Below are 27,121 nucleotides of genomic sequence, written 5' to 3' on the forward strand. Positions count from 1 at the left end.
ATTCCAGTACATATTCACATATATATATATATATATATATATATATATATATATATGCATTTTTAAATCCTGTTTGACTGTTGGACAGTTCAGTCTCAACCAGTTACATTTCTGCTTCTTCTGGGTTTGCTTTTTCATGGACAGTTACATTTCTGCTGCTTCTGGGTTTGCTTTTTCATGGACATAAAATTGTGATTTCCACCATCATAAGTACCCACTTCATCCCTCTCACCGAAAGTGTTGGGATCTGTTATTGGCATTATCAAAACCAAATCTGTCTTTAACTGTTTCCACTAATTATAATCTAGCAGTGGTAAATGACAGGATTTCATTAACCTAGCCTAGTTTTATTTTTAATTTAATCTGTATTTATGGAGTTCTCATTTTAAATTTAAAAGTGAGTATTAGGGTTTAGTAACACTGAATTTTTCAGTTTGCTTTTAAGTAACATCCATTTTTCATCTGGGTTATGGCAGCAGCCTGGTGGGGACTTAAACAGCTGTGTAGTGTCTCCTTTTACTAAACCACTCTATTCCTTCTGCTCCATGACAAGAAGTTCATCAAAGTGGATTTTTATTGTGTCCTGAGTTTGGACCAGGCCAACAAAGATCAAATTCTTCTACCTGTGGTGGAAGAAACACCTTCTAACTTCAGGGAACCAGCAAGAAGATGTGTGATAATCAAAGAGGGACTGGGTTTTGACCATCACTTGTCTGTAAGAGCACTTGAGCACCAAGTGAAGGTGCAGCCTCACATTCTGATGTGAGGTCACCAGATGAAGCAAAATAGGGGCTTTGAATTATCAAATAGATTTGGATAGTGGGAAGCAAAGACAGAAATTTAACCACCTCCTCTCCTCGCCTTCCCAGGTTCAGCTTCACCCCCTCACTCCTGACTCACCCCCCAGCCCCAGGTGGTGCAGGGAGGATGGGAAATGGCAGTTCCCAATCTCCTCACTTGCTGGGCAGGTTTTCCCTTTCTTACACACACTTTCCCTGCTTTCTCACTCCACTGTCCTGGCTGCTGGGCTGAGCTGTGCCTGCAGTGATCCCATTGGAACTGTCTGTGTCTGGCTTGGGGCAGCTCCAGCCCCTCCTCACAGAGACCCCCCCTGCAGTCCCAGTGCCAGCACCTTGACACCTAAATTCCTACACTCCATCATGCTATTGGATTGCTTTTATGGCATGTGTTGCTGCTAAATATGCTATTTACACCAGGAGAAAATGTAGCTGTTTGCCAGGACACAGGATATTCTTGAGGTTACCCTTCACTGAAATACCCAGCAGACTTAAGTGCATTGACAAAAAACCCCAAAGCCAAAACCCAAACCTTTAAGTGCTGTTCTCACAGCACACAGTCATTTTTGCACCATGTTCACCTCTGCATTTTTTTATTGAAAACCACAAAAAGTTCCTGACCTGAGAGGGCTGGTACATAATTGTTGAAAATACACATTAAATCAACTTAGATATCATTTGATATCTAAGGTTCATGGTTTCATTAGCTACTTTCTCCAGACAACTGTACCTTAATGCCTCTTTTAAATAGCTTGTTATCCTGTGTGATGTTTTGTCTTCTGCTGATTTCCCCTCTTTGTCTTCAGAGTAATCCCTCTTTTCCACACTTGTCAGATTTTATAACAGCAATTTTAAAGCATGGTGGGAAGGCAGAATTTTCAGAGAATATACAATTTTCCATTTGTATTTATGAAAAATATTTACGTGTGTTTTAGTACCACAAAAGATTTTTTTTTCAACATGTAAGAAAGATTACACCTGCTCCAACATTGCACATGGGTTCCTTTGCACCCAAGCCTCAGGAAGTTCCTACTGAGGCAAACAAGCTCTCTGTGGTCTGTGATCATCTCCTGAGTTAAAGGTTTCCAGTCTATGGTAGGTACACCACAAACATCACACAAGCAGTCTGAGGGATAAGAAAAATGCTCTTTGAAGAGGCAGGTGTTGCTACTTATGCACAGACATGGCCTGATGCAGAGCTGGAAATGCTGATGCTTTTCCTGTCACCAGTGATGGCATCCAGAGGGGAAAAAAAAAGAGGAAACTTTGTAGATAAAAGTTTTTAAGCACATAAAAAAGGCAGAAAAAAATCACAGTAAGTTATGCATACTGGATGTGTGTGTATATGATTTCCATTTTCCTTGTCTTCCCTGCCACCAGGCATCTAAAAGAGAGAGAATCATCTAAGGAGATAATTCTGTACCTCATATATGTGATTTTGAAGATTTGGCCTTTGAGGTTTCTCAGGCTGAAATTATGCCATACCCCTCCAAAGTGTGTCCAGCCCACAAGAAGAATGACTCATCTTCCCCTCTGTGGATTCTTTCTCTGTCCAGACTAAATATCCTTCCTCCTCCTCCTGTGATATGAGGGATGAGCTGGACTTGCAGCATCTTGGTGGTTTAATCTTTTTTAGCTCAGGAAGGAACTGGCCCTTGCTGTCAGGTCAGCCTGGACTGCAGGGACTTGTTAAGATGCCAGCTTAGCCTAGCCTAGCCTAAGCCTAGCCTGGTGGTGATGAGGTAACATCCCTTTGTCACAGACAGATCCCTAACATTTGTTTGGCAGAGGAATTCCCTGCTAAACTGGGATTGAAAAGGTTTAACAGAAAGCCACATGAAGAATTTTGGCAATTGTGGTGTTTTTTTCTTAAGACTATGGTTGAAAAGCTGCTTTCTGACAATATTTTAATCCTTTAATGCAAAAAGGACTAATTAAAAGAACATGGTCAGATAAAGTTCCTGGATTAGGTGGGATAACCAAAGGATGGGCTTTCCTGAGGAAGCCATGTCCAAATAGTCCCCCAGGTGTTCTCAGTGCTGTGACCTGGCTGACTCCCATGCTGAGGGTGAGCAGGACAGGTTGATCAACAAGAGTCTCTTTACAAAGACAAAATTGAGTTGAATACATGCCCTGCAAACACCCTGGATCCTCTGGGGTGCATTTTAGGCTTTCCTAACCAGCAGGTGCTGCAGGCCTGGAATGGAGCCCCTGAAATCCACTGTAATAAGCAACAATAATTTATGAAGGAGGTACTAGTGGTGAAAGTTTGCTACACTGATGTTCTTTTTCTTCTGTTGGTATTTGGTGGAACCAGGGTAGTCCAAAGACTGCAGTGTTTGAAGTGTCAGTGATAACCTGAGCATTCCAAGCTTAATTTTTGCAATGGAGACAAAACTCTTTACAATGGGAAACTTTTATAAGGAGAGTTAAAATGTTCACTGTTTTATTGGTGTTACATAGAAATTGAATGAGATTATTCTAATCAGTTTTATCTGCTCAGAAGATCAGTTGGTGCTTAATACATTTTGCTTTCATAGGAAAGCATTAATTACACTCAATGAAAGCCCTCTGTGAAATTAGCATTATCTTTTCATCTGCAATAAGAAACTGCCCTCTTCAAATAAATGAATACCACATTTGCTGGCATTTTGCATTTTTGCTGGCAGTTTTAGTAGACCAGCCAAGGTATGGGCAGAGCATCAGACTCTGCTCTTGCCAATTAGCTGCAGCTTTTTCAAATTATCAGTGTGGACTAGAACTTTACAGCATCTTTGTATTTGCTCTCTAAATAATTCCTGTTTCAAAGATTGTCCAAATTAATGGGTTACTTTTATATGACAAGTTTTACTGAAGAGTCCCAGTGCTCTTACAGGTCTTGTTTCACATTCTGCCAGCTTGGGTAGACTATTCCTCAGTTTATTAAATAAAAAATTAAACAAAAGGGAAAACGCTGATTTATCTCACTACATATATATAAAAATATAATTTGTGTTTAAAGTTTTAAACCATGAGCAAAATGTATTAAAACTGTTTTTTTTGATGCAGTGATATTCTTCATTTCCGTGTTTGACACACCTCACTTTGACTCAATTTTCTTTTTATTTCCATTCAGGACGTGTAGGAACACCTCACTTTATGGCTCCAGAAGTGGTAAAAAGAGAACCATATGGGAAGCCTGTAGATGTCTGGGGCTGTGGTGTGATCCTGTTTATCCTGCTAAGTGGTTGTTTGCCTTTTTATGGAACCAAGGAAAGATTATTTGAAGGCATTATTAAAGGCAAATACAAGGTAAATGACAGCATACATGAATCCTTTTCCAATGAGATGAGCTCTGTTGGTAACATTTCTGAAAGTTGATGTTTGTATTTAGCCTGATTTAAATGTAAAGTTTATGGAAATCTGTCACACAGGAAGAGAGATTATTTTCCCTCCTTGGTCTGTCTTGTACCTGATGTGTTTTGTGTCATTGCTAGGAATTAGAATATCGAAATATTTGCTCAGATAAAATAATAAATGGGTGTTACAATCAGCCCCTAACTGTACATTGAGCCCTGTAAGAACACAAGAGGTTTAGCTGTGAATTAGAACATGCTGTAACCTCAGATTTATAAACAATTTAAAATTTTTGATCAGCTAACAGATCAAAAATTTGATCTGTTATCTGTTTATAACAACAGCTGTCATAAACATTCATCATCATCATCATATTGCCTTGATTTAAAACAAAATGCATGTTATTTTACAAATGCAGGCAAGCATTTTTCTTCTTAGTGCAGGGTACAGTAAAGTGCAGCTGATGATTCAACAGGAGGCACTTGCAGCCACAGCAGGTCAGGGTGCACACAAGAGAAGCTGTCACAGCCTCAGCCCACAGACCATTGTAGAGACAAATTTAAAGCTGAAACTTCACTGTGGGTTTGTCTAAGATCAGCTTTTGGACCAAGGTCATACATGAGCTGTGCATGAGCAAATTACAAATGAAAACTCCCAAAGATGTCTGTCAGTCAGATTTATTATATTACCTTATCAGCCTGCTACAATGTAAGTGACAGCAGTGTTACTGTACTTGGTCAGGAGCACATATTTCATTTTTTCCATTTTATAATCCCGGAAACAGCAGCATTTCTCCATAGCACTAGTTTTGGGATTGCACAGACTGACAGATATTTCACTTTATGGAAGATTTCTTTATGGAATCCCTTAAGCAGCTAAAACCTTCTGGAAGGATACAAGTTAACTTCTCTTTTTTTAAAAAAAAAAATGCTACAACCAGTACATTGTGTCCTCTTAGTTCCTTTTTTGTTCCTGTTTCCACAGTAATTTGTCTATTCAGTGAAAATCCTGTCAAATTTGCAATTACCTTCATTTCATTAGAGCTGGAAAAAAAATTTAATCACAGCTATAAATGTGCATTTCATAGCCAGATAACATTGCTGAGGGCCCCCATTCAAAGTGACCATTTTATGTAAATACTTACTTAAAATAAAATGGACCTCTTGTAATGATCAGATTGTAACATTGAAAAGAGTCTTGTCATAATTTTGAATTTGCATTCAATACTTTGTAAAGTTAGCTGTCTATCATTTTAATAAAACTTAGCTTCTTCATAATTTAAAGAAATACTAAAAATACCTTAGGAATATTATCCTTTATATCACATAAAGAATTTTCTTACTTTGGTATGGTTTTATCAGGTGTCCATCATTTTGACTGGTTGGGCACAAACCTGCATATATGCACAAAATGAAAATATATTTAAAATCATCCTTCATATTGTATCTCCTAAAGTTCTACTCTGAAAGTGTTGCAATTGCTGGTATTGTCTTGTCCTTTTAAGCTTTCCTATGGAAAGAAAGGAAAAGGACTTTTTCATTTTCCTAGTGGAAAAACTTTACCTGTTGTGAAGTTGAAAGGCATTTATTGGGAAGAGGCATTGTCCCATAGCACCTTCAGGACAGGATCAGCATGGTTCACAACAGGCATTCCCTTATTCCTTTCTTTCCCAGAATCACTGGCATGAAACTGTGGGTTGAAACAGATAAATTCTCTTGCCATATATTGATTTCAGGAGTAGATTTAATTTCTGCATTTATCATATGCGTCATTAACAGTTAAACAGAGCTTAATTGTGTTTTGCTGTATCTAGTGAGTGGTGACTTTTATCTGAGCAGAATGTAGAGTAGGTAGAAATTACACTGTGATTATAACATAATAAGGACATGTCAGGGTTTATGTTTTCAATTTTTGTGCCATTTCAGTAGTAACTAGTGTTCCATTTTTACAAGTTATTAAAACCCTTAGAAATTTCCTTTTACGTTCATTACACAAAAATGTTCGCTAGCACCAACCACTATTAAATCTCTGCAATTATTGTAGATAAACACTAGTTCTTTTGTACATTCTTATTACTAATTTAATTTTTTTTCTTGCTCCTAATCAGATGAATCCTAGGCAATGGAGCCATATTTCTGAAAGTGCCAAAGATCTGGTGCGCCGCATGCTTATGCTGGATCCAGCAGAGAGGATAACAGTGTATGAAGCACTGAATCACCCCTGGTTAAAGGTAGTAAAAGCAGCTGTTTACATGCTACTTTCTCATTTAAGGGAGAAAACTATGGATTTCTTTGTTTTTCTGAGCTTTTCAAAGTAGACATGAACTGTACAAAATGTGGGATATTATGCTTTAAATGTTTTCTAGGAGTAGAGCCTGAGATTTTGATAATTGCCGGGCTTAAACTCTTGCTTAAGAGCAAACTCAGTTGGACATCTTCAGCAGCACCAGAGTGCAGGGAGCAGGGCTGCATAACATAAAGCTTAAAGAAGGTGTTCATGTGTCTTTCTGTGGCTATCAAACTCCAGAGATAATTTCTGATCTCCTTTTTGCTCAGTCATATCTAAACCTCTTGCCTGTTAGTCATGTAGCCATGCACTCTACTGCTGTAGGTTATGCTGCTGAACTGTGCTGCTTCCTTACATTAGATTCTTGAAAATATCCCACCAAAAGGGACGGAAGTAGTGGAGTGTTGCCCCAAGGCCACTGTGACTGCATGCAATTATATGACATCTGGTAATCAAATAATTTTTCAGTGATGGCAGAATTTACAACACACTTTAAGCCAGTGGAAGAGTAGTTGCTGCACACTGAAGGTTTACAACTGGAGAAAGAGAAAATACACCTGTAGCTTCTCAGCAGTCCATCACTAGTCTGTGCTAAACATTGGGGTTGGAGAATGATGGATTGTGCTACAGAATTAAAAGGTGAAAAGTGCTGGTTCAGAGCACTGTATTTTCTTTGGCAGAAGCTGATGAATTGGCAATGTCCTTAGTTATGCTTTGGTTTTCTATAGTGGGTGTCCAGGGTAGAAAAGTCATAATATCATCAACTTAAACAGGGCACTTATTTTGAAAGGGGGCTGATCTGGTGTCTGCTGCTGGCCTCTCTGTGCTCTACATGACACAAAGAGAAAGCCACAGAGACAGAACCTGGGAAGAACAGGATCCTGTGCTCTTCTCCCTCCAAGTAAATGGTGTAACCACCAGTGAATGGAGTCACTCTTCATTTCTCTGCTCTCTTTCTGCCTCTGACTCTTTTATTCCAAGCTGGAGAATGGTCTAGCTTATCAGAGGAGGTTGGGAGTGTTCATCTCTCAGAAATGACAGTGGTAAAGGCAGCTCTTCTGTGTGTTGGGAAACTGCAGGTTTCAAACCATTCTGCTCAAAAAGAGGCAAAGTTCTGTCTTTGGTCTGGGATGTACATAGTGTGTCAAATATCAAAGGGTATGGAAATGAGCACAATGTTTTGGAATCCCAGAATATCATACAAACACAGATGATCTGGTTTTACCTGCTTGTAATTGGAGTTTTTACCTGCTTGTAATTGGACTTTTTCTTCACTTTGAGAGCATACCCACATTGAGATGCCAAAGCTAGAGCTTGGTTGAGGATCATTTTGGCAGAAAACCTGTAATTTTCGTTATTTGAGCAACTAAGCTAATTAGGTTTGTTTAAAAGACAATTCTGTAATGTGCATGTGCAAGCTCTGCCTTTGCAGCTTTGCACTTTTGGTCTCTGTGGTCTCTTTTTGACCATGTTGTTATTTGTTGGAAGTCACATGGTTTAGTTTATGACAACTTTGTTTGCCAGGCATTCCACCAGTCAGTCCTCTCATTTTTGCCTACAATAAACTGCCTTCTCTGCTGACTCAGAGCTTTCTAAACCATTTATAGATAGGAGCAAATACAGCATGAGACAGAGACATCTTTAGTGCTGTGGAGGGACTGCTGTGGTTTCACTCTGATTCAGGAGAAGAATGTGATAAACACATTAAATTAATGTTTTTATGTAGCCTTAGGGGGAAAAGGTAGATGGCTGCTGCAAGTTTTGTCCCTTCTGTCACTGCAGTTGTTCATTGGCACATTTTTCATTTGCACCTACAATGGAGAATTCTTCCTGCACCATCCCATGGCTGGCATTGGGTTGGCATTTCCTGCCCTGTTGGACACTTACCCACCTCCCAACCTCACCTGAAGTACCCAGCACCCTGTCAAGGAGTGCTTGAGCTTGTTTCTTCACTGAGGTTTGTGAATTCCAAACAGCAGAACTGCTTTCTGCTTTGAAGTTCAGTGCTGGACTCAGACTGACAGCACAACAGTAAAACAAAACACTGGGGTCTTACTGAAAGGTGGGAAACAATTACAAAAAGAAAATATCCTTGGCCCAAGTTAAGAATTCTGTCAAAGCACTTTAATCCCTCTCAATTTCTGGAAGTTTTCCTTAAGTTGCAACAAATCCTCATTCTCCTTAGGATATTTATGAGCTGCTGCTTTTCTTGTCTGGTTTCTTAGTGTCAAGAGAATATTAAAAGCTTGTATTTAATGTTCTTTTGGTTTGTTTTTTGTGGGGTTTTTCAAGGAGAGAGATCGCTATGCATACAAGATTCATCTTCCAGAAACAGTAGAACAGTTGAGAAAATTCAATGCAAGACGAAAACTAAAGGTAAACTCAATGTAGTGTTAAAACAGTATAATTACACATCTTTAATTTTGTGTGATACTTGATTCATTTAAAAAGTGTTGAGAGAAATCCATGCTTTGAAGTCAGCAATAAAATAAAAGGTTGCAGCAGGCCTTGACAGATGTTTATTGAAATGATGTCTTAGAAAGGCTGTTTGTCCTTTCTTTCTTAGTGCATCATTTTCAAATTTCAGTGCAAATTGTCTGGTATCAGCCAAGGTGTATATGAGGCCTTCATCTTCAATAATTCAGTAATTCTGTGTAATATGAATTACTGGAGAGAATTGTGCAATCACTTCTGTTGTTATTGTGGTTACATTTAGAATAAAAGGAACATAGTAATTTTTAATGTCTTTGTTGAAGAAGAGTAAATACATACTCTTCAGTTTATCCTATTTATGTTTAACTATATACAAGTTTATTTCTTAGCCACGTTGAAAAGAATGTTAACATTTCAGCCCAAAACAACATGGTTTTCCTTCTGTTCCTGTCATGGAATGTTTAACAGAAACATTTCTGAATTCACTGAAAGGTTCAGAAAATTGTGACAGAAACATGGAGCATTACAGTTCATGGGCTGTTTTACAACTTGTAATAAAACTCAGAATCAGGTATTCACACTGAGCTGCTGCTTTGCAAAAGTTTCATGTGACTGATGGTGAAGATGCACAGCTGCCACAGTTCATGAACAGCTCTTTCTCTTAGGTGGTTTGTATGCCCAGGTAATCCTTTCATTAAAATGCTATGTAGTACATTTTAGAATATGACCTGATTGCTGTTCTAGGTGCAATTTCAGATATTTCCTGGATTTCTTCCAGAGGAGGCCACTATATTTAGTTTCCTGAGCTTTTGTACCTTCATTATATTTTTTATGCCATTTTATCCAAAACACTGTTCTGCAGTATGTTTCATTAAATTCACCCATACTTCCATAACTGTGAGGCATTTAAACCTGAGTGGTTAAAGTGTAATTTACTAGAACAAGTAAATATATGTCAGAGGCAGTGACCATTTTCTGGGTTTGTAAATTCCCCTGTAATGCTCAGCAATTGTCTGTATAACTGTGTTATTTTTATATTGATGCATTATGGGTGTCAGAGTATTCTAGTGCTGTCAGAATCAAATTATGACAACTTCTAAAATAAAAACATAGTGTTTGGCTTTAAAAAGTGAATTTTTATTCCTGCTAATCCACTCAGTCTAGGTAAGAGGAAAAGATAAAGAGATTAGTTCTTTTGTTTACATTGTACTACAATGTGAATTTATGCTTCACCGTTACTATTTCAAAATGCATTCACATAAAGAACTGTTCTGATGAATCCCCTTGCAAAGAATATTTTTACTATTTATTAGTGTATGCCCAGCTCTTCTGTTAGATGTGGTCACTGTGAAAAGGGAAGCAGAGGTGAAGACTAGAAAATATATTTGCTCTTTACTGAAAAGGTCAACAAACAAGAGACCTCAGGAGACTGAGTGATCCAAGGGGTCTGGAAATGTTTTGTTATCCTGCTTTGTGTAATTGAGACTGTGTGGGTATTTTTATTCAGGGGGCAGTACTAGCAGCTGTGTCAAGCCACAAATTCAACTCCTTCTATGGTGACCCCCCTGAAGAGCTGCCAGACTTCTCTGAAGACCCCACCTCCTCAGGTATTTTAACAGAAAGTGTATTTACTGCAGTCAGCATGTCCATACTGACCAGAGTACCAAGTATTTACTCATTTCTTGAGATTCCATAAAATTGAATATTAAGTTAACATTTACATGTGAAAGGATGAATAGTTTTCAGTCACAATGGCATTCACAGCTGGCAAAAATGGAGAGAAAAACTCGACACAGTTTTAAGCTTCTACAGAAATTCTGTTTGATTTTTTTTATTTTTTAGTGTATGCACATTTAATTACAAATAGTGTTATAATCTCACATTTCTCTTTATATTACTTGATTAAAAACTCTTATTGAAATTTTGTCTTGAATTCTTAGGCAGGAGCAAAGCTCTAATACCTTACTAATGGTTATTTAGAAAAAGAAGCCATTATGTACCAAAGTTTCCTGACTCCTGTTTTAGAGAACAATATGATTGTGTCCTGTTAAAAGCACACTGGACAGTATTTCTGACCCCAGATCTTCAGGGAGAGTCAATACATGTACTCAGAGGGGAAGATAATACTTGTGCTGTGTTCTAGGCCTTGGACAGGACAGTGAGATTACCAAGCAATCCTTTTGTCCATAGCCCATATTCAGAAATTTAAATCACCTGTCAGTCCCTAAACTAACACAGCCCTGCCTTAGTTAGTATCTTAATTTTGACATAACATTGCTCAAAATATTTGCAGTGCAAAAGTCTGGGTTGGTTTGTCTGATCTAAAATTAGGATCAATTTAAATGAACCTTAAAGAAAAACCTAAGACCAAAAGGGCTGTCTTTAATTTTTCTAAACAATTTAGGAGTACTGGCAGGAAATTTTAGCTATATACTGACTTCTCTGGAAGACATTTCAGGAACTTAATTGCGAGTGTTGATCTGCTGTGTGATAATACTCTGTCTCAATATTTTTATAGGTGAGAAAATTATGTATTGACTGCATAAATTAATTATTTCATTTAAGCAAGTAATTTTTATAAATTATTTCAATGTCATTAATATAGAAATGATATGCCCCATAAGAATGGGGGCAACTTTTCTTGGTTGAAATTCTCCAATTTCACTTCTTGGAATCCAGCTTCAAGTACTAAAATTAAAACATTTCTTTGTCCTTAGACATGAACACCATTCATAATTCCCATGGAAATGAATGAGAATCTCAGATCTTTTATTGCAAATGGGTAATCAAAGCCTCATGGCTTAAATTCAGGCACACAGCTTTTGGATACTTGTACTTGCAGTGAAGGATCTACCTATTCTTTTAAAGAAAGAATAAGTCAGTTTTACTTCACCTAGAACTACTTGCAGTGCCTTAATTTTTGTTTCCATCTACTTCCCCCATTTCAGTGGTGAATGGCCACCAACATGACTGGCAGTGGCAACTTTCCTAATCTGGAAACAGCAGTTCTGCTTTCCAGTTTCAGTCTCACATCAACAGGACATGTGTCTTCCTCAGAGTGATGTAATTGCAGATAGCACTATACAGGAAAGTTCCAAGTTCTGGTTTTTTCTGCTCACAGAATACTTGAACCCAGTACACATGTAAATTGTAAGAATATCTATGTTGGATCCTTTGTTAGCTTGTGTTCATCTCTGAAATAACTGAAACAAAAGCTTGGAATTCTCAGGAAAGCAAAGTTATTCTCTAACCTGACATTGTTGATCAAACTGATGGGGGATCACAGTGATCAGGAGACCATCCTAAGTGGGTAGTTTTCATCATGTTTCTCTGACCCACTACTTCAGCTGACAAAATATTTAATATTGAATACTAAACCTTGCAAGAAGAGACTCTACAACTCTTTCAGCTTTCTCTTTCAGAGATTATAACATTTGAGCTGGAATTCCTAGATACCGAAATCTATTTTGTTTCCTCTTCAGAAGTACACTAATAATATTTTCAAATACTTCTGGCTTGGAGGATGGGTCTTGTGATGATTCTAAACCAAGCTAGTTTTGAGAAATTAAAACTCAAGAATTGCAGTAGAAACTTGATTATCCTAAGGTTATTTAAGTTTCCTTCCTAGTACCTCATAATGTTATTCCAGATCATAAACTCTTAATGAAGACCATTTAATATTTTAGATGTGGTTGCCAATTATTCCTCCTATAAAATTTCATGAAGCCTGTCACTGTAATTAAATGGTTTGTCAGAAGCAGACAAATACAGAATTCTTACAGAGATAAATATACAGAAATATAGATGCTTATTAGGTTATGCAAATCACATTTCCTGTCTTCCAGGCTTTCCAAACACAGAAGCAGAAAAATTCAGTTCTCTCTTTTTGCCCAGTTAATCCAGAGGTGTTCTTTCTCAAAGTTCAGTATGGAAACCTGGAGTTGCTGGAACCTTGGAGCATCTTCCTGTGCTACCAAAGGGTTATCCCAGGATAGGAAGGCACTAAATGCAGCCAGTCAGATGAGTTCTGTAGATGCAGAATCACAAAGGATCTTCTTGTTAGAGAGTCTTCAAGTGAAAGTCAGAAAATTGCATAGCTAAATTAGATGGGAATGAACAGAGATAAATTTTGTTTGAGGTCAGTCAGTTTTTTTTTTCTGTACACATCTTCTTTTCCTTTGTACAGTGTTAACAACTCTTGGTTCCAACCACTTGCTGACCACTGGGTGATCTGTTTCCTCTTTTGTCAGCAACCATCCTCTGAAAAACTTGAATTAATCCTGCTACCATCCTGTTGGTAACATGGCAGAAACCAGTCTTGCTGAATTTTGAGTGTGACAAAACCTTTTAAAATACTTCTAAACTACAATGCTGCTTTATTGCTGACAGTCTGTGTTCAGTAACTTCTGCATAAAGCCACCAAGCAGCCCAGCTGACAAGCCTGCTGCAAATGGTCTTCTCTAGAATGTGAAACATTTGACTTTCAGGTTGCCTATCTTCAAGACATTCTAAATTGTGTATTCCCCAAGGCAACAAATGTTTTGGATATTTTTAATATGCTGAAACAAACATAAATCAGAAGTTAGCAATCAGCAGCCCTGAAGGCTAAATCTGTCACAGGAGGAAAACTGGTCCAGTAGGAAGTATTTGAAGTGGACCATGAAATCCATAAGGTGCCAGAGAAATTCACAGCATTTGCTCTCTGCTGCCCTTCCCCATCTGCCTCCCTCCCTTTCCCTGCCCAGTGCCTGACCCTCCTGATTGCACATTAGCTCTAGACAGGATTTCCTCTCCTTCTGTCATATGCTGGCCACTTGTCCCCCAGCTGAATGTACAGACATACAGTTTGCAAGTGTTTTCATAACAGTGCCTCAGGCTGGGAATGAACAGCACCAATGTAAAGCTTTTAATTTTTCCTCTTTTGCTTCTTGGAGTTTGGCTTGAGAAGCTGAGTTGAGGACAACTGTTTCATATGGGGTGTTAAGTAGATTCAAAATGGTTACATTTTCAGGCCAGCAGTTAGAAAAACTGATAAATTGAAGAGGTTTTTTGTAAACTTTATGTTTCCATAAGCTTTTTGTAGCCGCATTTTCAGAACCCAGTCAGTGCTGGAGTTAAGCTAATTGATAGTCCATAGGCTTTGGAAAACTGCATAACTGACTTTGAATTAAAGCAACCCTTACCTTTTGTTAAAGGCTGTTACTCTCTGATGTCTGCTGGAATTGCTTGGGCTGTGGCACACATTTCTGAACTGTGACTAAGAGGTTTCAGAGCAACTTTTTGACACAGACAGATCTGGATTCCTGTAAAGGATCCTCAAGCTGTGTTTCGGGGTAACCTCAGAGCAGGAGAAGAGCCTGAGTGGCCAAATGTGCTCCTGCATCTGTGCTGAGCAGTGGCAGTGCTGCAGTATTTTCTGCATTCATGTCAGTGCTGGCCTCTGTGGTCACTCTGGAAGCAGATAAACAGAAGCAGAGTTTTGCATTGCACACAGAGCAACCACACTGAGGCTCCTTCAGTGCTTCTGCCTCATTTTCTCCACACACAGCATTTTTGCAAATGCTTTTTGGTATTTTGTCTCAGGGTTGATGTGTGCAAATCGAAATTTTCATCCTTTTCTATTTTGTCAGACTCTGTAATGTTGTGTCAAATGAGAAGTTTTTAACAGCGTGATATCTTGATTTTCAAATTTGATAATGAAAATGGGAATAAAGCTAAATCTCTTAGTCCTTCAGAGCAAGGTCAAACAGTGCAGGTACAGACAAGTTGTGAGCTCGCTGTTTCCAACATACATGGAAGTAGCTGAATTCACAAGTTAAAATGATTAGTTGTTTCATGGGATTTAGAATTCATGAAATATTGTCAATACAAGCCCATATCTTAATACCCATCAGTTTCATCAGCAGAAGTAAGAAAAAAAACACCTTTGTTGTGCAAAAATTTACATTGATTTTGTAAGTATTTGCAAAGGGTGTTGTGTAACATTTTAAAATATGAATGCTTGGGGGAAAAAAAAAACTATATTCATCTTATAATTGTTACTAATTCCTTTGCTAGTATTACAAGTGCAGCTGTCAGTTTTGAGATCATGAGTTTGTGTGTTTCCAACATTCCGTTATTAACTTGATGATTTTTCAGCTATTGAATCTTTGCTCTGATATGTTTAATTTTTTTTAAAAGGGCATAAAGATACTGTTAATTAAAAGCAATAAAGAAGTGGTTGAATTTCTAAATGGTTCACATAACATTTTTCACTGAAACTTTTGATTTCAATATAACATCGTTAAATTTTGCTTAAGTATATTAATATGTTGTGCATCATTTGCAGTATGTTGAATTATTTTATCACTTCAATTCTTACAATATTTTTACTGAAAAATCCCTTTTTGTCCATGAGTTTTTTAAAATAGTTTAACCAATGTTGGGAAAAGTCTGGTATTAATAGATCTCTAACACTGCATCCATGTGCTGCCTTCCCAATGCCAAGTGTTTGTTTTCCTCCCATCCCAGTCTGCCAGTGCCATTTGCTTCACACATAGAAGATCCATATTAAAAACTGGGGGGATCCTTGTCACTTGGTTGAAACTATTTTGTGGCTAAATTAGTCTGCTAGGTTGCAGCTTTATAAATGGCTTGTTCTGAAATCTTCATACTGTTTGTTGTTTGTCCAAATGCTGCCTTCCTTCTAGGACTTCTAGCAGCAGAAAGTAGGTATCCCTTTGTTTTCCTTTAAGGCATATCAAGTCAGCTATGGTGTGTGTCTTTGCATGTTTAAAAATCTGCTTTCTTTTGCTTCTCTCTGCTCTTTTCAGTTTTAATACTGCCTGTTCAAACAAAATTATTTGGTATTGACTAAATCTGTCTACAGTGTAATATATAATCAACAGTATAATAAAGCAGAAGGATGATTTCCAGGGAATTCTGAAGGTTCTAATTTAGAGGCAGTATTAAAATTACCTCAGTTTTGGGGTTTTTTCCCAATATTTAATATTTGCAACACAACTGAACTAAAATTTAATTTTCATTGAATTGATAAAGTATATTTTGGGTTTGCATTTTCATTCCAAAATTGTTTTCATGGACTAATGTTTGCTTTTTTTTCTTTCAACTACCAAACATATACTGTAATATTAGTCAAATATTATATTCTTGCTCTCAGCTTGCATGAACTTTCTTGATCCTTCTGTGTTGATATGTGTTATCTGATCTATGCATATGCACTGTGGATATGCATACACCTGATTTCAATAACTATCCAAAATGTGTCTCCTCAATGAAGGAATCTTGTTCGCACACAGGGAAGAGGTTCTGCTGCAAAGCAGCTGCACACTTTGTGAGAAACTGGGACCACAAGCATTTCTAAAACCTGCAGACTATACTAGGTGGAGGAGAAGCAGTGAAATTTTAGACCCTTTGATACAAACCACAACCATTTCAAAAGCAATTAATTCAGCAAAACTAATTCCCCAAAAACAAGCTATAGAAAGTGGGGGTTTCCTGCAGCAGTTTGAGACTTGTAGATTAACAGCTCTGCTCCTGTCCTAGGTCAGGACATGTCAGCAGGGCATGTGTCCCTGTCTCCATCTCTGATCAATCATGGATTTTGTGGTTGTTGTTGTTTGGTTCATTCTTTTGATTTTACAGATTGTGGGGGAAGTTGTTCCTTTTCCTCCTATTTCCTCAACTCAGAGTGCCTGTCCAGTAAAATGAGAGTGAAAGTTCAATGGATTTCTGTAAAAAAGTTTCGTGATAGTATTATTTTTAAGCAATTGTAGGGGAAGAGAACAAAAACCTCATACAGAGCTTGTGCTATGATTTTTGGGTTTTTGTTCATGCATAGAGACTTTTCTTCCACAAACTGACTATAAGGGTGTGCTGCCTTCATGCTGGTCAGAAGGGGGGTTTTAGACATTTTTGCAAGGAGGAAGAAAGGATCTAAGGAAGGGGTAGTGAAGGGCATTCATCTATTAAAATAGTCATTTGTTTAGTTGCATGTGAGTGCACTTAGATGTAAGCTACAGGTCTGGTGTGTAAAACAGCACTTCTGCATGTTTCTTTGCCACCACACTGGGCTGGCTTCTGTCATATCTGTGGCTGGATTTTCAGTGAGGGGTAGCTGGGAAAAAGAGTTGACAAACTGTGTGAGGGTGCCAAGTATGGAGACAGGAGAAAGTGGAGTCTTGCCCACTGTCAGTGCCCCTGTGTGTGCAGGATGTAGAAAGTCTCTCTTCAAAATTAGGCATCAGTTTCTTGCTGCCCTCTTTGTCCTTTCCCCCACCACTTCCTCTTCCCCCCCATCCTTTGTTGTTTTCTCCTCTATGTTTTCCCCATAGTACTCTACTCTATGTTCCATCTGCTGTTTGGAAACACTTAATCTCTTGTTTTCTTTTCCTTTTTCTTTTTTCTTTTGTTTAGTCCCCTTCTCCCTCTTTTTCTCTCCTGCACCTATTTCCTTTAGTTTCTTTTCTGACTTCACATGCCTTTCTCTCCTTTCTTGTATTCCTTAGATGTTCCTACCTTTTTAAATGTAGTTGTAAATCCCAATACCCTTCCTTTGCACCAGCAGTCTTCTTTCTGAATTGTTGCTGTCATGTCCATAAACCTCCACCTTTCTAGTTCTCTTACTACACTCTTCCTGATTGTTTTATAAACATGCAGTGTATGGATATACATATATTTCTTTTATCACTGCCTTATTTGCTTCCCAGTAGCATTCACAGAACTGTGTGCATGTAGGAGCTTATTTGTAAATTTACAGTGTGTCTAAACTTCACTGTTTGATTTCAGTGCAAGGAGGAAGAAGTCATGAAATGCCATATAGCTCAAATTTGACCAGGACAGAGCCTTTACTTGCCTTGCATGTTAATTACACTGCTGTGTATATGTAAAACATGTGTCTGCCACCTTATTTTAAACTATTACAGTCATGTACATGTGTACACCTGCTTTGGCTGTCATCTGTGCCTGCAGAGTCAGTTGCTCTGGAGTACAGTGAACAGCAAAGAGCAGCAAATAACTGTGTGAGATCAGAGGCATCTCAGCTCCAGTGATTCTTGCAGATGTTGTAGCAAGTGATGAAGAGCAGCTGGTGCTCAGCTGGCTTTCTCTAAATCTGAGAAGTTACATCAGTTAAAGTAGTGGAAGGGTCTGCACTTTATAATAATGCCCATGCTTGGTTTTTTTTGTGAGGTTGTATCCTGTGACTTCGTTTTGTCATTCTAATATTTGATCTCTGTAAAGTTTAACAATTTCTGATGATTTTTTTGTCTTTTCTTGCTGGATGTACTACCCTCAGACCTCTTCATAAACAAAGTAGAATGTAAATCCTACCTTCTCAAATGGCTGTGCTTTAAGAGCCAGGATTGGTCTTTTAACTTCATTTCCAGCAGCTGCCCATGAGAAGGCAGCCACGAGATGAGGCTGAGAGAAATCAGCTTCTGTTTATTGTAGATTGGCTGGCTTAAGGACTGAACTGTGACATATAGAGAAATTGCAAATGACAGCAAAGCCTTTCTTAGTCATTTAAATACCACTGTGAAATCTTCAAGACACAGTTACTTACCTGTTTACACAACATGAAGAATAGTTGAAAAACCAATCAAATAGTTTATTAGAATGAACAGGATACAAAGGAGTGGCTGGTGTCATGAACTTCATTTCATGTGGTTCTACAAGTCTAAGAGATTTAGACTTTGTCAATGTCTCATAAAAACTTGCTAATAGTATAATGATTATTATAAGTTCTTCTGCAGAGTTATTTCCTGGCATAGTAATTGCAGGAGAATGGCAAAAAGGTGTTTATAGTTTTGTGTTTAAACAATGTCAGGCTTCTTGAGTTCTGGGTTTTCATTACTCAGAAGTGAATTTCTGATTTTTATGACGCTTTACATGAGGGTTTGTAATATTCAGTGTTAAAAAATAAACCGAGGAGTTCTTTTGCTCTCTATCAGAACGTGTTTGCACTCAGGATGTAGTCTGTGCTTTGTAGCAATAGCTGAGTCTCTTTACCTAAACCCTTTATTCAGTTGTACAGTGTTGCAAATCACGTCACATGAAAAGAGGTTCCTGATTCTGTTTACTGCCTGTTACATAACAGGGGGAGCCAGTTATACCTCCCTGGTGTGCTGAGAAGCCTCAGAAAAGCAAACTTTTGGGCTGCTTTGTATACTGGGGGGACACTTGGCTACTGCAGAGTATGTAGGCAATTCTTGGAATAGTATTTAAAATTCTCTTTTACTCTGTTCTGAGAAGTAAGCAACTCCTCCCTACCTTTAAGGTTCAGTTTCTCTAGTCAAACCACCTGTTCCAGACCAGAATAGCTGGATGTTGTAGTAACAACACTTCTTTACCAAGGCTTTGTCTACTTCCAGCCTGAAGAACCTGTGTCCATAGCAGCTTCAGGTGCACTGTATGACAACTACAGACTCTAGAGACAGAATTCAGCTGTAACAGAAAACTATTTTTCACTGGCCATCTCCAAATATGTGGTGGCAGAGCCTTGCACAAAATACCTGTGGAAACTTTGACTACACAGTGTGAAGATAAATTCCCAAGTTTCTGCCTCACAAGGCAAATGTGTTTCTGATAAATAACAGATCTGCCTCAGTAGGCAGAAAACTGCTCAACTCATCTCTGTCTTCTCAGAAGTAATTGGGTATCATCCTTAAGAAGTCATTCCACTAACTGTAAAAGCATTTTATGTACTAGTGGTGACTGCAGGAGACTGTCATAAGCATTCTAATGTGGTTTTTCCTCTTTTTTATATATGACAGCTCATAGTTTTCAACTTTTCCCAGTTGGCAGTCCCCAGGAAACTCTGAGTAGCTGTAACCATTCTTTCTTAGGTTTTCTTATGGGAATACAGGGAAGATAAGGTTGTGTTGCATGGCCCAGAGTGTCCCTGCTCCTTTTGACACTGAGGTCATTTCTGTGCATTTACAGGAGGATCCAGAGTCTTCTCACAGAACCATGTTTGGTGTGGATTTTGTTACTGTTTCTGCAGAGAAGAGTCTTCTATTTATATCACTGGAATTGCAGCCTTTCCTGTGCAATTGGATCTGGTTTTGTAGTAACTTCAGGTGCAGGGTGAGATTCATCTCACCCAAAAGTTGGGGCTGCTTGAAAATTCTGGGACAGTGAGCAGGATTTTATAACAAAGTTTAATTTCTGGAGTCTTAAAAAACAAATGAACACAGCCAGTTAAATTAGTCAACTTCCTGATTTTTCCTGCCTTACTGATATTTATGCATCATTCTAATTTTCATATTTCTAGATTCTGTCTGTAACTGCTACAGACCATGAGAAGTCTGAGATTTTAGTTTGTATGACTGTAATAATTCACTTAAGTCCTTTATCATCTCTGATAAAAGTTAAAGTGGGTGCACTTGCAATGTTGAAAAGAGTTTAAATCCTATTTCAAGAGGATATAAGTTTTAATTATAAATATTGAGCAGCTTTACACTTTTCCCAAAGGTTAGAAATTCAGCTTGAATATGAATCTTTTTAGAAACACGTGTGCTGTAAATGTTGGTTAACTTCATTTTATGTAACATCTCTTCCCCGAATTTAAAACTCTTCTGAAAGGGTCTTTTAGACATTTTGCCAGATGTCTGTAACAAAGAGAGTTTAAGTGTTCACAAAAATTCCTGTAAAATTGTCCTCTCACTCTTTTTAAGCACTAACATGCTGTCAGTATATTGCTGCTATGCCATTTTCTCATATAGGTGCACATTATTTGTAAATGAGTGAGGGGCATGGCAGTAGGTGAAGCATAAGATTATAGGTAAAAATAAAACCATAAGGTAAAAACTGTCATTTGTGAGATTAACAAAGCCACTGTCACAAAGTCCCATCAAATTTCTTAAGGACATTATTGGAAACTTTATTTACAGCCTCCTATTCAATGTGACCAATGGAGTGGAGAAAAAAAAAGACCTAATGATCAAACCCTAATTTTTTTTGAATTCCCAAATATTCAAGAGGTTGCTGAGATGCAAATATTGAAAAATAATAATTTTCATTTCTATTTCAAAGCCCTCAGAGTATTCCACAAAATAAAGTTTTCAAAGGAAATAAAACTGTCAGATAAGGAATGTGGTGGTCCAGAGCATTTGGTGTTTCACAATAACACAGCACTGCAGGCAACTTTGAACACACTTCTTACTGGTTCCAGATTTGGCTCAGGTTTTGGGGATTATGGGCAACACTGAGCAGTATTAGAGGCTCTTAAGATCCTCAGGCTCTGAAGTGAATCTTCTCTTGAGTTTTCCTTAAATACCCCCAATTACACAGAAAGGGCTTTGAACCCAGAAAAAGAAGCTTTGCTTGAAAATAAAATAAATAAAATAAAAATACCTCTGAGCACGAAAACAGCAGAAATAAAAGAGAATTTTAATAAATTTTCTTCAGCCAACTGGATGCTGAAAGTCAAGCACTTTTCTTCAGGCTTGGAGATCTCTAATTCCATCAGTCTTTAACTGATGTGCTGAACATGGAAAGGAAACAGTGCAGTCCTTTTGGGGTCCCTGGGTGGGTTTTTTCCCTTGCCTTTGAGGCTTAGCTGTGATCTCTCCATCCTCTTACCAGCAGATCCCCAGTCCTTATATTTCCTCAGGTTTCCTGCTGTGTCTCTGGCAGAGGGATGTGAATGGTTCCTTTCAGATGAGCATTCTTATTCATTATCAAAGAGGAAGCAAATTTTTCTCTTTTTGCAGTGCACCCAACCTCGTGCACAGCAACTACTAAAAGTCAAACCATTTGTTTTATTTGCTGACAGCCACAGAACATAAATTAGTCCATCAAATAGGTGTAAGTAGTCAGAGACACTTGATGGGAGAGAATTAAGTTTTATTGTTCCTGAGACAAGAACTGTGAGTGAGGGGGATATTGTGGTTCTTAAACCTTGTACAGAGAACTGTGAGGAGAATTTTAGGCTTAGGTTTGTACTAAATGTGATGCAAGAGTTTCTAGATTTGTAATTTATTTCTCCTCAACCATGAGATTGCAAGTCTTGTATAGTAGTTTTTGTCTATTTTGTTATGTTTATTCAACTTTTTCAAGATTTTTCCGAGAAATAAGTTAACTTTTCCTTGTGTAGTTAAGAGGCAGTTGGGTATATTGTTTTTATTACATTCTGAAAATGCAGTACAAAAGCCTTTGAGTTAAGGAGGGCTGATAAGAATTGTTCATGCAATAGAAGATAGAATTTGAAGGAATGCAGCAATTTTTTTAGATGTTATCTATCTTGTCAAAAAGACACAGGCAAATGTATAAGTAAACAGAATAAGCATATTGATGAGAAATTAGTGAAATAGAGAATGTCTAGAGTTCAGTATCCAGAATTAAGAATTTATTTATGAAAAAGCATTCAGTTGTTCACTGCCAGACCACCACAGCATTGCTGCAGACTCTGACTGGATATGCTGCCTCTTACCAGATGCTTTTACCACAGTGGGAAAAGTGAAGACATGATCCATGGGTGTTGAGATAAGCCAAAGTTGGCATCCTAATAAAGCACACAGGTGGCAGCCACCACTGATACTCTGATTTTTAAACAAGTTGTTTCACACAGAACCACTGTGGGGTGGTTTACTGTGGGTTTGTGTTGTGTTTCTTTGTCCTCTCCTGCTGAGTTCAGCTTTCCCTCATGGACTTGCACCTTCCATAATGCCTCCCATTTCTCCTTTTTGTCTCCATAGCTCTCACTTCTCTCTCACCCCCGTGCCATTTAAAAGTCATCCCCATCATCCTCTGACCCAAAACCATGCCCTGCTGAAAAAGCAGGGTAGGAGATAACCAGGCAAGCAGGACAAACAGAACAAAGACACATTACAGCCTTTTTTGTCCCCCAGGATTCAGCAGTCAGGTGTTTCTCCCTCTTCCCTCCTTTATCCCGATGCTGATTTTAAAAATATTTGTGAAAGCATTGGTTCTTCCTGATTTTACCAATGTTTGGGATTTGATTTCAAAATAATTCTTACTGATGTTTCAAAATTGTACAGTATGCATTTGAAGTTGCCTGGCAGTTCAAAAAGAGAAGTGAAGGTTGGGGTGGGAATGGTGAGGACAGGCCAATAATGCAAGTGGCTCCATGAGACATTGTTGGGAGCGAGGCTAAAATAGAACAAAGCTGAGCTTAATAAAATCAGGTTTTGACCTCTCTCCCATTAAGCCATTTCTTATGTATAATTACATTATCTGTGAGCACTTTTGATATATGTAAAATTTATTCAGTGATTTTTCCTGTTAAAACTCCAGCTTTTTTAAGATCCTATTCCAGTTGTACCAGATGAATTGAAAGTTTCCTTTTCCAAAGTTCAGTTTACCATGAGCCTTTGCTTTATTGATTTTTTTTTCCTCTTTTTTTCCCCTGTCTGTTGCCCCATAGGAGCAGTCTCACAGGTGCTGGACAGCCTGGAAGAAATTCATGCACTTACAGACTGCAGTGAAAAAGACTTAGATTTTCTTCACAGTGTTTTCCAGGATCAGCATCTTCACACATTACTAGATGTAAGTTTTCTGTGATAAAAATTTGAGTGTGTTCCTGGATCTGTTGTCCATTGGATAACATTTTATTTTATCCTTAGCATATTCTCTTTTCTTGTTTGATATAAAAATCAATTTCTTTATTTGTAGAATGTAAGAATCCTCCAGCACTTTATGCAAAAATACATTTTTAGGACTGCAATATAGAGTATTGTAGGATGTGTAAGTGATTAAGAGTTGTAGTTAATAGGTTTGCTTTAAAATAATTAATCAGAATATTTTTTTCCCTTAATAAGGGCTAGATTTTAGTTTTTATTTTAAACATGAATTACAACTTTATAACTGTGCATGTTCTATTATTTTTATTATCATTAAATGTACTAATCTTAGGCCAGGTCTGGGGATATTCTTACAAGTCTGAAATTTTTTGTGTGATGCACCAAGGTGTGCTCATTTCTCTTTCACACTTGGACGTGGTATGTTATATGCTCAATCATCTAAAATCTGTATTTCTCTGTGGTTCTGGAGAGCTGCCAGTCCATAAAGCAGCAGTGTCTTACTGAGTGCCAAAACACTCACTGAATGACAAATTCAAAAGCACACCATGCTGTCAGTGACTTTGTATGTGACAGCACAGAGGTGTAAAGTAAAAGTCAAAAAAAGTAGCAGAAAAAATACTTCCCCTGATGTTTTTTTCTGGGATATGTGGATACTTCATGTTGAAGACAGAGGACTTGCTTTTAGGGAAGACCAGCTTTTTCTAAAGCAATCTACAGCTTGCACTGAGAAAAAACTCCAGATGGAACCAAATGCACAGGAGTGCCTTGGCAGGTGCTGTGACACAGCAGTGACACATCTGCAGAGCAGCTGGCACTGAGGAGCCAGGGCTGCCAGTTCTGTGTGTTCTGACTGCTTTTACTTTATGCCATTTGTGCTGCAGTCCTGTGGGTTGAATAACCACTGGTAGGTGAACAGCATCTTTTATTTTAATGTTGTTTGAGAGTAAATATGCTCTGGTAACAGTGTACAGTGAAAAATAAAAAATGGTAGGTGGGCATATGAAATGAATTTAAAATGTGCACTCCTGGATCAAACCAAAATGTTTGTGTGATCACATGGATGATGACCTTTTTAGTACAATGTCTAAAACTGCACAGCTCAGTGAATATCACAAATCTAACAAGATGTGTGTTTTTCACCCAGTGAAAGAGCCACAGGAGTAGAAGTCATTCTAGCTGTCTGATCTGCAGGTAGATGATGATGTTTGTAGAGACTTGAGAGAGTTTCTGCAAAACTGTTGAATGCTCTGGTTCCTCTGTGCAGCTTTGCAGGAGCACAAGCTGAATATAAAAAGTGCCACAGGTCCTGTGGTGTGCAGACTCTTTAGAATGTAGTGAATGATTTGTACACTTGTTACTGTTTGATCAGTCACTTGAATTCTGTGCATTCTTGAAGTTTAAGGGATTCCAGTCTGGAGGTGGCCCCAGCTGCTGGCCAACCTCCCCCACAGCACTGCTGCCCCTGGGACTGGGGCATCCAGAGATGGGGATGGCTGCTCAGTGATGGTGGCATTGCCCTGGCACAACACTGCAGTTCTCATCTTTGTTCTCTGATAACTGTTCATGCATTTTACATCAACAGGCATTGCATAAAATTATATGGGGCACATAGGAGGAAGGGACTAGGAGCTCATGACTTCCTGATTGCATCTCCAATAACTCATCTTTGCAATTTGCATTAAATATGAATATTTTTTCCCAATTTAAGTTCACCTAGCATGTGTACCAGATGCTTAAATTACTTTTTATATGGCATGCTGCAGTACAGAAAGGTGCTCAGTTAATATGAACAAGAAATAAAAAATCTGGAGAGGAGTAGAATAAAATGAGTGTAGTAAGAACCAAAATACTTGTGTCACTCATGCAGAAAGGTTTTAGATATTTATTAACCATTATTGTGTTATCTTATAACTTCTTGGGCTTTGATAAACCACATTAGTGGCCTTAGTTTCAGTATTTTTCAGGGTAATAGGTCTGCCAGACATTAACTCATGCTTCTGCAATGCTTTTGCTTTTTTCTGCTCTTGACAGTACCAGTCAGGTTCCTGGTACTTCATTCATGACCTGGTAATGCTGTAATGATATATTGTAGCTTTTCAAATAAGAAAAACCAGCAGTGAAGTTGTAGAATTTTCACATTCTTCATCAGTTATTCTCATAAACAGAGAGGGATGCAGGTAATTGCACCTTATAAAGATATCTGTGAGAACAAAATGACATCAAAAAGCATTTTTCTTTCATTATGCTATGTGGAAGGGCAATGATAGAATCCTCCCAAGGATACTTTGGTTAGAAAAATACAAACTAAAATTGTGAAACAATGCAGTGTCCTGAAATAAGTCTTTTAAAGCCTGAAGCAAGTTTCAGTGTTATTTGGAAGGGTAGCTTTTTCATGTCAGTAACTTACATGTGGGAGATTGATTTCTGGTTTTGTATCAATAGTATTCCAATTTTTTTCCCAGGAAAAATCACCAGTTGTACTTGGATGAAGTTCTGCCAGGGAAATCTTTTATTCCTCTCAGAGAATTTGGGGTTACTGAAGCCTCCAGACCAAGTAACCCATAAACCATTATATCCCACTAAGTAGGAATTTTCTATTCTGTTATGAAGTTGTGGCTGTCACTTTGCATTAAATACTGTTCCTCTTCTGTGGCCATTTTCCACAGTTAAATTTGTTCTCGTGTTCCTACTCTTTCTCAAGAGTTATCCTTATTTTTAGATTAAGCACATGATGGTAGATCATGCCTGCTACTGAAATATCTTATTTTGCCTCTGAAATAACTTTTTCTGAAGGCCAAGAAGGAAAGAACAATCATTTTGTTAAGGCTGCAAGTTACCCATCTGTTGGGTTTTTTTCAGATTACAAAATAGAAATCTTCTTTCTCAGTAATTCATTAACTTGGGTGTTATGAGGAGAGGCACCTCTGAAGGCCACAAAAGGCATCATCCTATTGATTCTTTTTAATTGATTAATTTGTTTAGGTAACTGTCTTAAGGCTCTCTTCTAATTTACTTGGTGGCCAAAAGTGTTCAAAACAAGGGGAAGAAATGTGCCAACTGCTTAGAAAGTAGTTAATCACTCTCAGCCAAATTCTGCAATACAGAAGCATATCCTGATGTGGGTTTATTGAATAGTTTCATTGTGTGGTTTTTTCATCATTTTATAGAATCCTATTATTTGTGTTGAGTGGGTTTTTTCCTGCACAGAAGTTTCACATTTCATTTTTAAAAACTTAATTGTGTTTGCTGCAGAGAGTAAAGGCCCTTCTAGAAACAGCCATATAGAAATATTTACTGCCTAGAAAACATTTATTGTTTATTGACTGATTTTTTTTGTTTGTTTTTTGGTTTTTTGGTGGTTTTGGTTTTGTTTTTTTGTTTTTTGTTTTTTGTTGGGTTTTTTTTTTGTTTAAGTAAAAGAGTAACTTTGGTTTGGACAGATTTTTCTTTTCTCCTGCTCTGTTCATCTCTGATGATCAAAATTTTGGTGAATGCTGTAGGACATTTCTCTGTGTCACTTAGAAATGTCTGGATTTATGACTATATGAAGCTTTATAGACTGTTTCATTCCAGCATCCAATTTAGATGATAAAGAATGCAGTACAGTATATAAATAACTTTATGGAAAAACAGAGTTAAATTTAAGTAGTGAACGCAGTTTTTTATTACCATGGACAGATTTTTAGAAGCCTTATCAAATGCTTGAATTCAATTCTTTTTTATTGA

General features: G+C 37.8%; 1 protein-coding gene across 10 annotated transcripts in view; it reads left to right on the forward strand.

The window, feature by feature from the left end:
* Positions 1 to 27,121, forward strand: part of CASK (calcium/calmodulin dependent serine protein kinase) — a 187,651-nt gene that overhangs the window by 112,487 nt on the left and 48,043 nt on the right. For 7 of the 10 annotated variants that reach the window (XM_063181790.1, XM_063181802.1, XM_063181784.1 and 4 more), the window contains exons 7-12: positions 3,913 to 4,088; positions 6,241 to 6,363; positions 8,712 to 8,795; positions 10,360 to 10,459; positions 15,542 to 15,559; positions 23,239 to 23,360. In XM_063181790.1, coding sequence (XP_063037860.1) covers positions 3,913 to 4,088; positions 6,241 to 6,363; positions 8,712 to 8,795; positions 10,360 to 10,459; positions 15,542 to 15,559; positions 23,239 to 23,360 — 623 coding nt within the window. The remainder of the gene's footprint in view (positions 1 to 3,912; positions 4,089 to 6,240; positions 6,364 to 8,711; positions 8,796 to 10,359; positions 10,460 to 15,541; positions 15,560 to 23,238; positions 23,361 to 27,121) is intronic. The other 3 variants (XM_063181835.1, XM_063181792.1, XM_063181821.1) reach the window with 1 other exon arrangement.

This window comes from Melospiza melodia, chromosome 2 (genome assembly GCF_035770615.1).
Source record: "Melospiza melodia melodia isolate bMelMel2 chromosome 2, bMelMel2.pri, whole genome shotgun sequence".
Taxonomy (NCBI): domain Eukaryota; kingdom Metazoa; phylum Chordata; class Aves; order Passeriformes; family Passerellidae; genus Melospiza; species Melospiza melodia.